This window comes from Primulina huaijiensis, chromosome 10, assembly GCF_012295235.1.
Source record: "Primulina huaijiensis isolate GDHJ02 chromosome 10, ASM1229523v2, whole genome shotgun sequence".
Classification (NCBI taxonomy): Eukaryota; Viridiplantae; Streptophyta; class Magnoliopsida; order Lamiales; family Gesneriaceae; genus Primulina; species Primulina huaijiensis.
Genome location: NC_133315.1, coordinates 2,209,189 through 2,224,023, shown reverse-complemented (window position 1 = coordinate 2,224,023; position 14,835 = coordinate 2,209,189). Strand labels below are relative to the sequence as shown.

At 33.6% G+C, this 14,835-nt stretch overlaps 1 protein-coding gene across 1 annotated transcript; it reads left to right on the top strand.

The window, feature by feature from the left end:
• Positions 1-3,286: 3,286 nt before the first annotated feature.
• LOC140986039 (subtilisin-like protease SBT1.4) lies at positions 3,287-5,931 on the top strand. Its single transcript, XM_073453989.1, has one exon. The coding sequence runs from the start codon at positions 3,328-3,330 to the stop codon at positions 5,656-5,658; it is 2,331 nt and encodes a 776-aa protein (XP_073310090.1). The 5' UTR covers positions 3,287-3,327; the 3' UTR covers positions 5,659-5,931.
• Positions 5,932-14,835: the final 8,904 nt, after the last annotated feature.

Sequence of the window (14,835 nt, the reverse complement as noted above, 5' to 3'; positions counted from 1 at the left end):
AAATTTGCAACTAAGTATTGAACTTTTTCAAGTACTTAGTTTTACTTGCGAAATACCTAATTTCAGTTTTAAAATACTTGATTTGGTAAATGAGATACTCATAATGAGTATTAAAATACTGGATATTCGAATATGTAACATAAGTTCACCAAGTGCTCGCGTTTACATCCAAGATGCATTTGGATGACATGTTCAAGGACTTTTCAGCAACTACAAAGCTTTGAAAGAGAAAAAAGGCTTAGAGCGCATATTTGAAGATTTCCGGACAATGTTCTTCGAGAGAATAGCCCGTGATAGGAACGAGTAGCATAATCCGTGGATTTACAATTTACAGAGAAATATGAAGTCGGATACACGTCGATAGTCATATTCCAGTAGGTCGAAAGTTATGAGATTTAATAAAACGACATGCAATTCACCATGGACTAATTGGGAGATGCATTATGAACATAGTTCGTAAATGAGCTTGAAGCTTGCACTTTAAGCATATCTATCGATTTTTGGATCAACGATTTATAAAATACTCATAAATATTAATTGACAATACTTTTTGATATTCATTGAATGACTTATTTGACAATTATACTTATTTGACATAATACTTATTGGTAATTATTCATTATACTTATTAGTATTTTTTTCTTTATACTTATGAGTATTAATTTATAATATCATTAATATTCATTCACAATACTTGTTGGTATTCATTAAATGACAATGCAATACTTCATTTGATATCATCCTCATTAGTATTATTTCATAATATTTATTGGTAATCATTCATTATATGCATCAATATTCTTTCATTATACTTATTATCAAATTTGAGTTTTTAAGGGTAAAATCAATTATCAGTGGAATCTAATTATATAATATTTGTAACAATTTAGGTATCACATTTTTATTTCATGGATCTCATCATCAAAGACAACTCAATATTGACTTCAAATTATATATTTTGACACCATCAAATAATCGAATTTGAGTATTTAAATGGTAAAATCAAGTATTTGTGGACTCGTATTAGGCATTATTTGTATTAATTTAGGTATCATATTAGATACTTCTCAAGTAAAAATAAGTATTTTAAAATTTCAATACTTAGTTGAGAATTTGTTTTTTTTTTACAAAAAAAATATTAAATGAGATGAATATGTCATCCCAATGCATCTTCCAAGGAAAGATAAACACTTAGCGAGCTTACATTGCATATTCGAATATCCAGTATTCTATTACATATTATGAGTATCTCATCTACCAAATTAAATATTTACAATCTCAAATTAGGTACTTCTCAAATAAAAACAAATACTTTAAAATTTTTATGCTTAGTTGAGAATTTGTTTTTTCTTTTACAGAAAAAATATTAAATGATATGAATATGTCATCCAAATGCTTATTCCATGGAAATATCAATACTTGATGAACTTACGTTGCCTATTCGAATATATAGTATTTTAATACATATTGTGAGTATCTCATTTGCGAAATCAAGTATTTACAAACTCAAATTAGGTACTTCTCAAGTAAAACTAAGTACTTTAAAATTTTCATGTTTACTCGACAATTTGTTTTTTTTTAATTATTAAATGAGATGAATATGTCATCCAAGTGTATCTTCCATAAAAATACCAACATTTAGTGAACTTACGTTGCTTATTCGAATATCCAATGTTTTAATACATATTGTGAGTATCTCATTTACGAAATCAAGTATTTGCAAACTCAAATTAAAATACTTCTCATTTAGGGAGAAAAATAAAGTATTGGTAGACTCGAATTAGATATTTTTTGTGCTAATTTAGATATTACATTTTAACTTCACAAATGACACATCAAAAATCACTCAATATTACTTGAAACTATATTTTTTATATGCCAAAATAATAAAAATTGAGTCTTAAAAGGGTAAAATCAAGTATATGTGAAATCAAATTAGGTACTATTTGTACCAATTTTGGTAGCACGTTTTTTATTCATAAATCTCATCATCAAAAAATATTCAATATTATCTTCAAATTATATATTTTGACATACTCAATCGAATTTTAGTATTTAAAAGGTAAAATCAAGTGTTTGTGAACTCGAATTATGTATTATTTGTATTAATTTAGGTATCACATTTTTGCCTCACGAATATCATCATCGTTGTCGCTTAATATTAACTTCAAATTATATTTTGGCATCCTCAAATAATTGGATATGAGTATTTACGGGTAAAATCATGTATTTATATACTCTAATTAGATACTCTGTGTATCAATTTAAGTATCACATTTTAACTTCACAAATGACACAATCAAAAGTCACTTAATATTACTTGAAACTTAAGTATTTTCTTACACATTTGAAGTATTCAAATAACCAAATCAAATGTTTGGAACCCGAAAATAGGTATTTTATCAATCAAAATAAGTAATTTTTCTAATTCAACAATGAGTGAGAAACTGCGTTTTTTAAAAAATTAGATGACATGAATAAGTCATCTTAATGCATTTTCAATGAAAATACCAACAATTATTGAATTTATTGTGATAGCTCGAAGATCAAGTATTTTCTTACACATTTGGAGTATTCAAAGAGTAAAATCAAGCATTTGGAACTCCAAAATAGGTATTTTCTTGGTCAAAATAAATATTTAATCTTATTTCATGATGGGTATGATCTATGTTTTTTTTTTAAAAAATAAAATGACATGAATAAGTCATCCTAATGCATTTTTCATGAAAAGACCAACAATGAATGAATTTATGGTGAATGCTCGAAAATATAGTATTTTCTTATATATTTGGATTATTCAAAGAGCGAAATTAAGTATCTGAAACCCCATAATAAGTACTTTGTATGTCAAAATAAGTATTTACTTTTATTCCATGATAATTGAGAAACAATATTTTGTTAAAATTATATTTTAAATGGAGAAAAATGATATAATTTTTGTGGATAAAATAATATATTTATTTGAATAATAAAGGGTAAAAATGTAAAGTTTGTTTTATGGGTAGTTAAAACTAAATGTATAGATTTGTCAGATACTGATTTCTAAAAAAATCATGGTTAAGTAATGAATTTTAATTGAAACATTCACGGATGTATGTTTTTGAAATTTACCTAAATTTTAATATAATTTACGGTTTCATTTCTCAGCACGATGTTGTAATAAATAAATAAAAATATCTTCCAATAAAAATACGAGGACAAATAGAAATTCGGAACGTGGTCCAATGAAGACCCACCAATCAGTAAACGGTCCAAATTTCTTGGCCCTTTATTTTGCCACCACCACCGTGAGATTCTTCTTCAACCCCACACTCCACTCCGCTTTCCATGGCCAAACGGAAGCTCTGTCCAATGCCTTTTTTCTCTCTCTTCTTTCTTTGTCTCCTACCCGCCGCTATCTCATCCGATGGCCAGGAAACCTTCATCGTCCACGTGTCCAGATCCGACAAGCCCGCTTCCTTCTCCACCCACCGCCACTGGTACACCTCCATCGTCCGATCCCTCCCTCCACATCACCGCCCTTCCAAAATACTGTACAGCTACAGCCGAGCTGTACGCGGTTTCTCGGCCCGCCTGACCGCGGCTCAGGCCTCAGCACTCCGCCAAGTTCCCGGTGTTCTCTCGGTGGTCCCCGACGCCGTCCGTCACCTCCACACTACCCATACTCCGCGCTTCCTTGGTTTAGAGGATTCGTTTGGCCTGTGGCCTAACTCCGATTACGCGGATGATGTCATCGTGGGAATGCTTGACACCGGAATCTGGCCGGAGAGGGCGAGCTTCTCCGATGAAGGGCTGTCTGCAGTACCTTCATCCTGGAAGGGTTCCTGCGTGGATGCCCCTGATTTTCCTTCAACGTTGTGTAACAAGAAAATAATTGGTGCTCGAGCTTTTTATTCAGGTTACCAAGCTGCGCGAGGTCAAATTATGAAGGAATCGAATGCATCGTACTCTCCAAGAGATACGGAAGGCCACGGGACCCATACCGCGTCAACCGCAGCTGGATCGAAGGTGGCCAACGCTAGTCTGTTTGGATTTGCCCCAGGCGAAGCTAGAGGAATGGCTGTGAAAGCGAGAATTGCAGTGTATAAGATTTGCTGGTCTGAAGGGTGCTACGATTCGGATATCTTGGCAGCGATGGAACGAGCTATTGCAGATGGTGTACATATAATTTCACTTTCAGTTGGTTCTAGTGGCTACGCCCCGCCCTATGCTTTCGATTCCATTGCGATCGGAGCTTTTGGTGCCGCTGAGCAGGGTATTGTTGTGTCTTGCTCTGCAGGGAACTCTGGCCCAGGCTCGTACACGGCGGTGAATATTGCTCCATGGATTTTGACTGTCGGAGCATCGACCTTAGATCGGGAGTTCCCTGCTGATGTGACTCTCGGAGATGGAAGGATATACGGCGGCGTATCCCTGTACTCGGGCCAGTCTCTAAGCGAGGAAAAGCTTCCCCTAGTATACGCTGCGGATTGTGGGAGCAGGTATTGCTACAGCGGCAGTCTTGACTCCTCAAAAGTCTCCGGAAAGATCGTGATCTGCGATCGCGGCGGGAATGCAAGAGTTGAGAAAGGAAACGCGGTCCATGTTTCCGGCGGATCCGGCATGATCCTGGCAAATCTTGAAGATTCTGGCGAGGAACTTCTCGCAGATTCACATTTCATCCCGGCCACCATGGTAGGCCAAAAGGCCGGTGATAAAATCCGTGATTATGCACGCACAGATCCAAATCCCACCGCCACAATCACATTCCGTGGCACAGTCATCAGCAAAAATCCCACTTCTCCGCGTGTCGCATCATTCTCTAGCCGGGGGCCGAACTATCGAACCAGGGAGATTCTTAAACCGGATGTGATTGCTCCGGGAGTCAATATCCTAGCCGGTTGGACAGGATACATCGGACCAACTGATTTGGAAACCGATACAAGAAAGGTTGATTTCAATATTATCTCTGGTACCTCAATGTCCTGTCCTCATGTAAGCGGCTTAGCTGCATTGTTGAGAAAATCTTATCCAAAATGGTCACCTGCGGCTATCAAGTCTGCTTTGATGACCACGGCTTACAATTTGGACAACTCCGGCTCTAAAATTACGGACCTTGCGACCGGCTCTGAGTCGAACCCATTGGTTCATGGGGCTGGCCATGTGGATCCCAACCGGGCATTGGATCCTGGGCTGATCTACGACTTAGAAACCAGCGACTATATAGCATTCTTGTGCACCATCGGGTACAGTCCAAGGACCATTTCTGTGTTTACTGCGAATTCTTCTGTCGATTGTAATGCAGTGGGGTTAAAAACTCCAGGGAATTTGAATTATCCTTCGTTCTCTGTCGTTTTCTCCGGCAGCCAAAAGGAGGTAAACTACACCAGAGTTGTGAAAAATGTAGGAAAGGAGAAGGATGCAACGTACGAAGTGAATGTGAATGCTCCTCCAGGTGTCAAGATCAGTGTTTCACCTAGCAAATTGGTGTTTAATGAGGATAACGATACTTTGTTGTATGAATTAACATTTGAGAGCATCAATAGTACCTTCGAACTCGAGAACTTGAGCAGCACAAAGGGTTCACACGGGTCGATAGAGTGGACAGATGGTGGCAGCCACCGTGTGAGGAGCCCAGTTGTAGTCTTATGGCTTGACAATTCCGTGGAGGCAATGTGAAAAAAACTACTCTGAAATAGGTTCTTTGGTCTCTGTCTCTGAATTCATTACCGATGCAATTGTTGATCATGTTTGTGTAATAAAGGGGTGGGGATAGAAAATGGTGTAGCCTTGGTTTCATGTGTACAATTTGAGATCACATCCATGGGAGGTCTCCGAGATTTACTTATTCCATGCAGAAATTAGAATTCACTTATGGGTACGATGTTAAATGTTTTATTGCAATGTAAGGTAAAAGCTCTCATATATCATGTTAATTTTGTGAGTTATCTGTACTGCTACGATGAAAGCTTTGTTGAATTGTAAATTTTCTTGTTAATAATATGAAACTAGTGTTATATAGGTGTCTAGCGAGTCAACATATGGTTTGAGTTTTATTGGTTTTTATGTAAAAAAATATTATTTTAATAATATTTAACGATTTTATCTAATTGTGTCATTTATTTTATTTGTATATTCATACAAATTGCATAGATAAAACTTTTAATATACAATATGTATCATTAGGTATGTGTCGAAAACTAAGATCATGAAATTCATGAAGAAGTGTACCGTATATTTTAATTCTTAGTCAATTCAACCGCCTAAAATAAGGATAAAAAGTCGTTTGAGCTTGATATTAGTATTTGTGATGTAAATCTCATGCTTCATTGATAAGGGCATGGAGATGTTCATTCATGCAGATGAATGATCATTTGATAATGCATTGAATAACCCTCACTACAAGAAAAACGCTAAACGACAACGGATTTTTATCCGTTGTCGTAGGCCTTTAAAAACTGTTGTAACTGAGGGTGTTGTTGAAAGTCCGTTCAACGACAACGGTTTTTATCCGTTGTTGTAGCTTAATTAGCGACGGTTTTAATAAACCGTCGCTATTAGCGACGGTTTTTTCTTAGCCGTCGCTAATATTAGCGACGGACTTTAAACAATTCGTCGCCAATTAGCAACGGATTTATAAACGGTCGCTAAATTTAGCGACAGATTACCATCAAGTCCGTAGCTGATTTTAGCGACAGTTATTAATAATGTCCGTCGCAATTATTTTCATTAAAATAAAAAAAAATTACTTTTAATAAATCTAAAAAAATGCTTATAATTTGACTATGCTAACAATATTCATCTGACTATGCTAACAATATTCATGATTTTAACTAACACAGAAAAATTTAAAGCGAAAAAATTTACTCAAAATCGAAACTAAAATCGTGTAAGTGTTGTAAAGTGATGTTGTGAAAATGGACCGAGAATGTGGCTATTTATAGAGAATTGGCGACGGTTTTTGGCTAAACCACCGTCGCAAATTTGAAAACTGTCGGTCATTTTAGCGACAGTTTTTTCTAAACGGTCGCTAATTTAAAATTAGCGGCGGGTTTGTTTAGATCCGTCGCTACATTTAGCGACGGGGTTAATAAAACCGTCGCTAATTAAGCTACAACAACGGATAAAAACCGTTGTCGTTGACCTCCTAAAAGACAACGGTTTGCATAAAACCGTTGTCTTTACGGCAAACGACAACGGTTCATAAAACCGTTGTCTTTTGCCTTAAAAAAACTCTAAAAGACAACGGTGTTCATAAAACCGTTGTCTTTACGGCAAAAGACAACGATTCATAAAACCGTTGTCTTTACGGCAAACGACAACGGTTCATAAAACCGTTGTCTTTACGGCAAACGACAACGGTTCATAAAACCGTTGTCTTTTGCCTTAAAAAAACGCTAAAAGACAACGGTGTTCATAAAACCGTTGTCTTTACGGCAAACGACAACGGTTCATAAAACCGTTGTCTTTTACCCCCTAAAAGCCAACGGTTTTGTAAAACCGTTGTCAAAACTTACCTACGACAACGGTTTTAACTAAAACCGTTGTTAAAAACTATACGACAACGGTTTTTCACAAAAATCGTTGTTGTATATGCGTTGTTGTTGGGCGTTTTTCTTGTAGTGCCTCCTTCGGACTTTCAAGTGATTATCTTCTATCGAGTAGAAAAATGTGATTATGGTTGTACATCATTAGTCTTTTGATTCGGGACAACATGGAGGTTATACGTACTAGCACAGTGGAGGTTCTGTAGCGCGTCATGAGCACCGGGCTAAGGGGCGGTTGAGCAACTCAAGCGAACCGCCCTACCTTACATAGGGACAAAAGGACTCGTTTACCGACTCCATTGAGGGTCATCGGTGGCGAGGTTGGGTGTAGTTTTGATATAAGTAAGAGTCGATGTATTGTAGTTGAGGATTCATCGTTTTCCTAATGGTGAAAATATCATATGTAATATGATGAATTAATAGTGTAAGAAATATATGGCCAGAGCAAGATATTTGCTTTATGGAATGTGATTCTTTAGTTGCATGTCTGATATCACCATTATTACTCAAAAATATATCACATTGTTATCGAATTCATTTGCAATTCTCGATATACCAATGGTTGCATATTCGATCGACATATATGAGTTGAAGGGACCGTAATGTACGCCAACCATAACTTAAGGTTTTTGTAGGCATTATCAGTAATACATAAGGGATCATGAGACGATGCTACTAGATGCTCTTAACATGATCCGATTGGTGCAATCAGAATTGAATCTGACATTCTTGATCAAGAGGTTGATGAAAAGAATGAGGCTAATGATAAGAATAAATGTTATTCTGAATCACAATGAAATTGTGAACTCAAAGCTAAATGTATTCTTGAATTATTGAGGGCCATACAAGTATCGGATTTTGTATTTTCGTCGAGATAGTCAAATACAAATAGTTGAATTTGGTTATTATAGTTTGATAGAGATCAATTTGATAGCTTATAACAAAGTTTATAATTGGATTTCATTATTGAAAATTTTAGAAGTTAATTTAACTGTTAATTTTGTGAAAAGAGTGGAATCGCCTATTTTTGTGAAAGGATTTATAAAACTAGCAGCCGCCAAAAATGGATCAGTGGAAATTTTGATCTTAGAAATTTTCAATTTTCATTATATGAACAATATTTGTACTCTTGATACATCAGCTTTGTCTGATCATCGATCGAGGTTATAATGAGTTCACAATTATTTATTTAGTAAATTTATAATCTACTAACTAAATATTAATATTAGTAGTAGTGATTAGTATATGTACATGGTTCTCATTGAATATTTTATAGGAGTCTAGAATTGATTAATTAATTAACAATTTGATATGATCGGTTGAGATGTATAGAATGAGGAGTTGAATAAACACTTCTTAAAAAATTTTTGTTAAAAAATAATTCAGTCTGATCAGAAACTGAACTAGTTTTTCTCGATTGTCAATATAAGTTGGCTCACAAAATATGTGCGGTGAGAAACTAAACTGACAAATTAGAACACTTCATATAATAACTTGACTATGTAAACTGAATGATAAACTAAATGTAAAATATACACAAGTTTGTTTTTGGTTGTTCGAAGAACTCAAACTCCAACGTCACCCCTTCTTCTTTTTGGGAAGGCTCACACTAGAAGATTTTGACATTTGCAAACAATTTGCAAAAACCCAATTCAGTTTAGACTTAACACTGTCAAAACTGAAATTCATAGTCTACTCAATTGAACGAAGAAACAGTTTATGAAATATTCTCGAATACGATGAATTACAAAGAATTCCTAGCACTGACTGATCCTCAATGATCAGATACAATACTTTGTACAATGTGATTTAGTGTATGAGCAGTTTTTGCTTGAACTTGAAAGCTAGAAACTTGGTGGTAACTTTGTAACTGATAATCTTTGTGACTGGGTAACCGCTTCTCAACTGAACTGCATCTCTATTTATAGTTTTTGAACTGCAACAGTAACAAACTTCAAAAAAGATCTATTACAAATAATATAGCCGTTGTTGTGTCTTTTGACCAGATCCTCATTCCTGACATCTATATAAAGATTGATTATAGTTGTGTTAGCAAGGTACATAAAAGCTTATCAAAAAATCAATTTAGTCATCTGGTGTAACATGAAGTCCTTGAAACAGAATGATGAAAAGTGATAAACTGAAAAGAGATATTTCAATTTTGGTTCTGATCAATTCTGCTCGACTAGTCCAGTTTATGTGAATGAGTTTAGATTATGGACATAGTTAGTTCTGTTTGGTTTGAAACCCACTTTAGCTAAAATCAGTTTTTCTTTAATTATTTGTTAACATCAAAACATAAATGTTATATTCCAATACATTTAATTCAGAAATTAAATAATAGCAATTTAATTTTACATATGTGTCTATACATATGTGTGTGTATATTAAAATATGTATGTATATCTATATTAAAATATGTATATATATACATACATTGGAAGAATTGGGACGATTTTCGGATTTTTCAATTTTTGGATCAAAATTGATATTTTATGAAAAATAATCAAATTAATCCTTGGAAATAAATTTTGATCAAATTGTGGAATTTTCTCACGATATAAATAATTAGAATTTGATTTTAATTATTTATGGTAAAAAGTGTTTTATAAGAAATTTAATTATTAATGAATTAATTGAAATTAAATAAATGTGTTTATTTAAATTATTAATAATTTATTTCTAATTATGGCAGTAAATGATAAATTTATAATATGCATGATTTGTTGATAATATTTGATATTGTGATTTTAATATAATATTTGATATTATATGGAAAAAGATGATTGAGAGTCGTGTTCAATTTGCTAGGTATATGTTAGGATATTTTAGATTTTGTGTTTTTAATTATTTTATGATTATTTAAAAATAGGTCTAGTTTATGGTCCGTTCACACCCCTTAAATTTTTATCTCAATCTTCAATGAAAATTTAATTTAAATGTTAGATTTAGTGGGAGATCAAGATATGAAGAAGGCCAAGAAGAGCTCATTCTGGATGTGATCCAAGAAACTTCAAAAAAACATTGTCTGATGTCGATTCATCTAAATGGCTTGAAGACATGCAGTCCGAGATAGTCTCCATGTATTCGATCCAAATGGCCCTTAGTAGATCCACATAAGGGAAATGTTCTCATATGAAACAAATATATTTACAAAAAAAAACTTGGGATGGATGAAAATGACCTTCAAAGCAAGATTAGTAGCAAAAAGATTTACTCAAATGCGATGTATTGACTACAAGAAAACATTTTCTCCAGTCGCAATGTTCAAGTACATTGGGATATTGCTAGCCATAGCAGCATGGTATGACTATAAATTATGCCAGATAATTGTAAAGACAATGTTACTTAATGGTGACATTAAGAAAAGATTTATATGTCTCGACTTAAGGATTCACACTAGTAGGAAATGAGCATAAAATATAAAAACTTCATATATCTATCTATGGACTCAAACAGATATCAATGAGGTCGAACTTCATATTTGACAACACTATAAAAGAATTTGATATTGTTAAAAACATTGAGAAACCATGTGTATACAAGAAGGTCAGTGGGAGTGTAATAAAATTCCTAATACTTTATGTTGATGACATATTACTCACTGAGAATAATGGTGGGATATTGCAATTAACTAAGGTGTGATTGGTTAGTAAATTCTCCATGAAAGATATGGGTTAACCATCCTATGTGATACGAATACAAATTTATAGGGATATATCAAGATGATTCTAGGGCTCACCCAATCCATTTATATCGATATCACACTGAGGAATTCTCTATGTAAGAGTCCAAGAGAAGATATATCTCAATGTATCACGGTGTGACTCTATCTAAATCTTTGTACCTTAAGATTGACAATGAGATAGAAACCATGAGCTGCATCCCATATGCATCTGCTATAAGCAGTATAATATATGGTATGCTATCTAATCGATCTAATATTTCATGTTCACTAAGTGTAGCAAGCAGATGTCGGTTGAATCTGGGTCCATTGCATTGGAAAGCTGTGAAGGACATTCTTAAGTACTTAGGAGAAACTAAAAAATTGTTCTTTGTTTACGTAAGTGAAAAATTAAAATTTGAATGTTATACTGATTTTGGCTTCTAATCAGATGTGGATGATTCGAAATTAGTTTCTGTATTTGCATTCAAACTCAATGGTAGTGTTATCTCTTGGAAGAGTTTCCAAGCAAGACACCATAGCGAATTTAACCAATGAAGCTGGATACATAACTGCATCAGCTACAGAAAAGAAGACTGTTTGGATGAAAAATTTCATTCAAGATTTGAGTGTCATTCCTCAATTAGCTGATCCAGTCTCGGTCTACTACAAAAACACCGGTGCCGTTGCACAAGCAAAAGAACCAAGGTATCATCAGTGATCCAAACATATACTAAAGAAGTTCCAAATAATCCGAGAGATTGTGGAAAGATGTGACATATTAGTGGAAAGAGTCTCCTTTACATATAACGTTGCTAATCCACTGAAGAATCCCATGTCAGAACCATTGTTTGAGAAGTATCATGAAACAATAAGTCTGAAATCTATGGGTAATTTGCTATATGGCAGGTGAGAGATTGTTAGAGTAAGTGTCCAGCGAGCCAACTTGTAACTTAAACTTTATTGACTCTTATGTAAAAACAATCTTTCCTTTAATAGTATTTTATAATTTTATCCACTTTTGGCATTTACATTATTTGTATATCCATGCAAACTGTATAGATAAAACCCTTGAATATACAATAAGTACCATGAGCTCTGCCTCACAATATAAGATCATGAAAATCATTAAGAAGCTTACCATATGTTTTAAACAGGTTTCTAGTCGATTCAACCGTCTAAAATAAGGATAAAGGTCGATTGAGCTTGAAACTAGCATATGTTATGTAAACGTCATGTTTCATTGGTAAGGACAAAGAGATGTCCGTTCCTATAGATGAATTTTCATTTGTATCATTTTCATTTGATGATACACTGAACAACCCTTCCTCTGACTTTCCAAGTTGTTATCACTTCTCGAGTGAAAAATTCCGCGGTTATGGTTGTACCCCATTAGTCCTTTGATCCGAGACAACATGGAGGCTATGGGTACTAGCATTGCACTTTAACTCATTACCAACTCCATTGAGGGTCATCAGGTGGCGAGGTTGGGTGTAGTTTCAAAATACATAAGAGTTTATACATTGTAGTGGGGGATTCACCATTTGCCTATGGATGAAGATATCATATATGATCTGATGTGTTAATAGTACAAGGAATCTTTGTCCAGAGTAAAATATATGCTTTAGGGAAGGTGGTTCTCTAGTTGCACATCCGATGTCACTAATATTACTCAAAGATATATCACACTATTATCGAATTCATTTGCAATTTTCTTTATACCAATGAATGCAGATCGAGTTATATGAGTTGAAAGGACCATACTGTACGCTAACCATAACTTAAAATTCTTGCAAACACTATCAGTGATACATAAGATATCATGGGACGATAATACTAGATGCTCTTACCATGATCCAATTGGTGCAATCAGACTTAAGTTCTGACATTCTTGATCAAGGGGTTGATAAAAAGAATGAAATTAAATAGGGTAAGGCCGGTTAAGAATATATGTTATTCTGAATCACAATGAAGTTGTGAACCCACAGCTAGCTATATCCCTGAATCATTGAGGGTAACATAAGTATCAGATCCTGTTTCTCGTCAAGGTAGTCAAATTCAAATACTTGAATTTGGTGACTGTAGTTTGATAGAGATCAAATAGATATTGGTGGAGCTGACTGTTTTGAAGAAGGTGTTCACAAAACTAACAACTGCAAAAAATAGATAGTGAAAATTTTGATCTTCGAAATTTTCAATTTTCATTATAAGAACAAGATTTGTAACTTCGATACATCGGCGTTGTCTGATCATCGATCGAGATTATAATTAGTTTAAAATTATTTATTTTGTAAATTTAGAATCTACTAATTAAATAATAATTTTATTAACGATGGCTACTATATGTTAATGGTTCTCGTGAAATATTCTAGATGGGTCTAGGATTGATTAATTAAATAAAATTAATTAAGAAAATAAATAATGGTTATTTAATTTTACATATATGTCTATACTTATATATATATGTATAGACACACACACACACACACATATATATATATATACATCATGTATTATCTAGAGTTGAATTTACATGATATATATGCTAAATGAAATTAATAAAAATAAAAAAATCCTAATGGGATTAGGATTTGTGTCCTAGTAGAATTGAATTAGTATATTTTATTAATATGTTATAAAAGGTTGATAATAATGGAACATAACCATACAAGAAAAATACACAAAAAATCTTCTCCTCCCTCACAAAGTAATTTTCGGCCGCCCATTCAATTTCACAAGAAAATTTCGGCAACCCTTCCACCACCGTCGTGCCGCCCCGATGTCGTCGCAACGCCTCCGAATATATAAAATTCTGTTGACCCAATTTCGACGTTAAATCTTTTAGATCTCTAGTGCGATCCAAACAAAGAACTCAGTCTCTTATCGTGAATTTGATTAGACGATCAAAAGATAGAGATCCGTTTGTAGGAATTAACAAAAAATATTATATCCCTTTAAAAATCGGAATAATTGGATCCCACATTATATACGCAAAAGTAAATCAGATCTTAATACTCTAAGAATGATTTATTTCATACCATGTACAAAGAACGTTTTCGAATATCAAAAACAAAATTTTAAACTTCTGTTTCGTGTTGAATACGAGAAAACGATATTCCAATAATAAAAATATTGGAATAAGACGTGAGATTCTTATCGAATTTTTCTCATTGCTTCTAAAATATAAGTAATACAAGTTTTAGTCGGGGACACAAAATCATATTTGTACATGCAATTTTACCGATGCTCAGAAATCACCGTTAGGTGAAATAAAGTACAAATCAACTTTTAAAAACTCTTAGGCACCGTTTGGTACAATTGATAAGAGAGATATTGATAAATAATCCTCATTATCCTACGTTTGGTATCTTTTTAAAAAGCCCATGATAATACAATGGGTTCGTGATAAATCATTTTATATTAGGATAAAATATCTCTTTTATGAGATGTGATAATTTTAATTCAATGATAAAAATACCACAAATGACTTAATTGCCCTCAATATATAAAAATCTTAAACCATATCGTTCTCTCATTTCACCGCCTCATCAAATAAATATTTATATATATTTCTCAATATATAAAAATCTTAAACCATATCGTTCTCTCATTTCACCGCCTCATCAAATAAATATTTATATATAT

Excerpts from the sequence above, each read along its gene's own strand:
- LOC140986039 (XM_073453989.1), top strand. The coding sequence starts at position 3,328 with ATGGCCAAACGGAAGCTCTGTCCAATGCCTTTTTTCTCTCTCTTCTTT.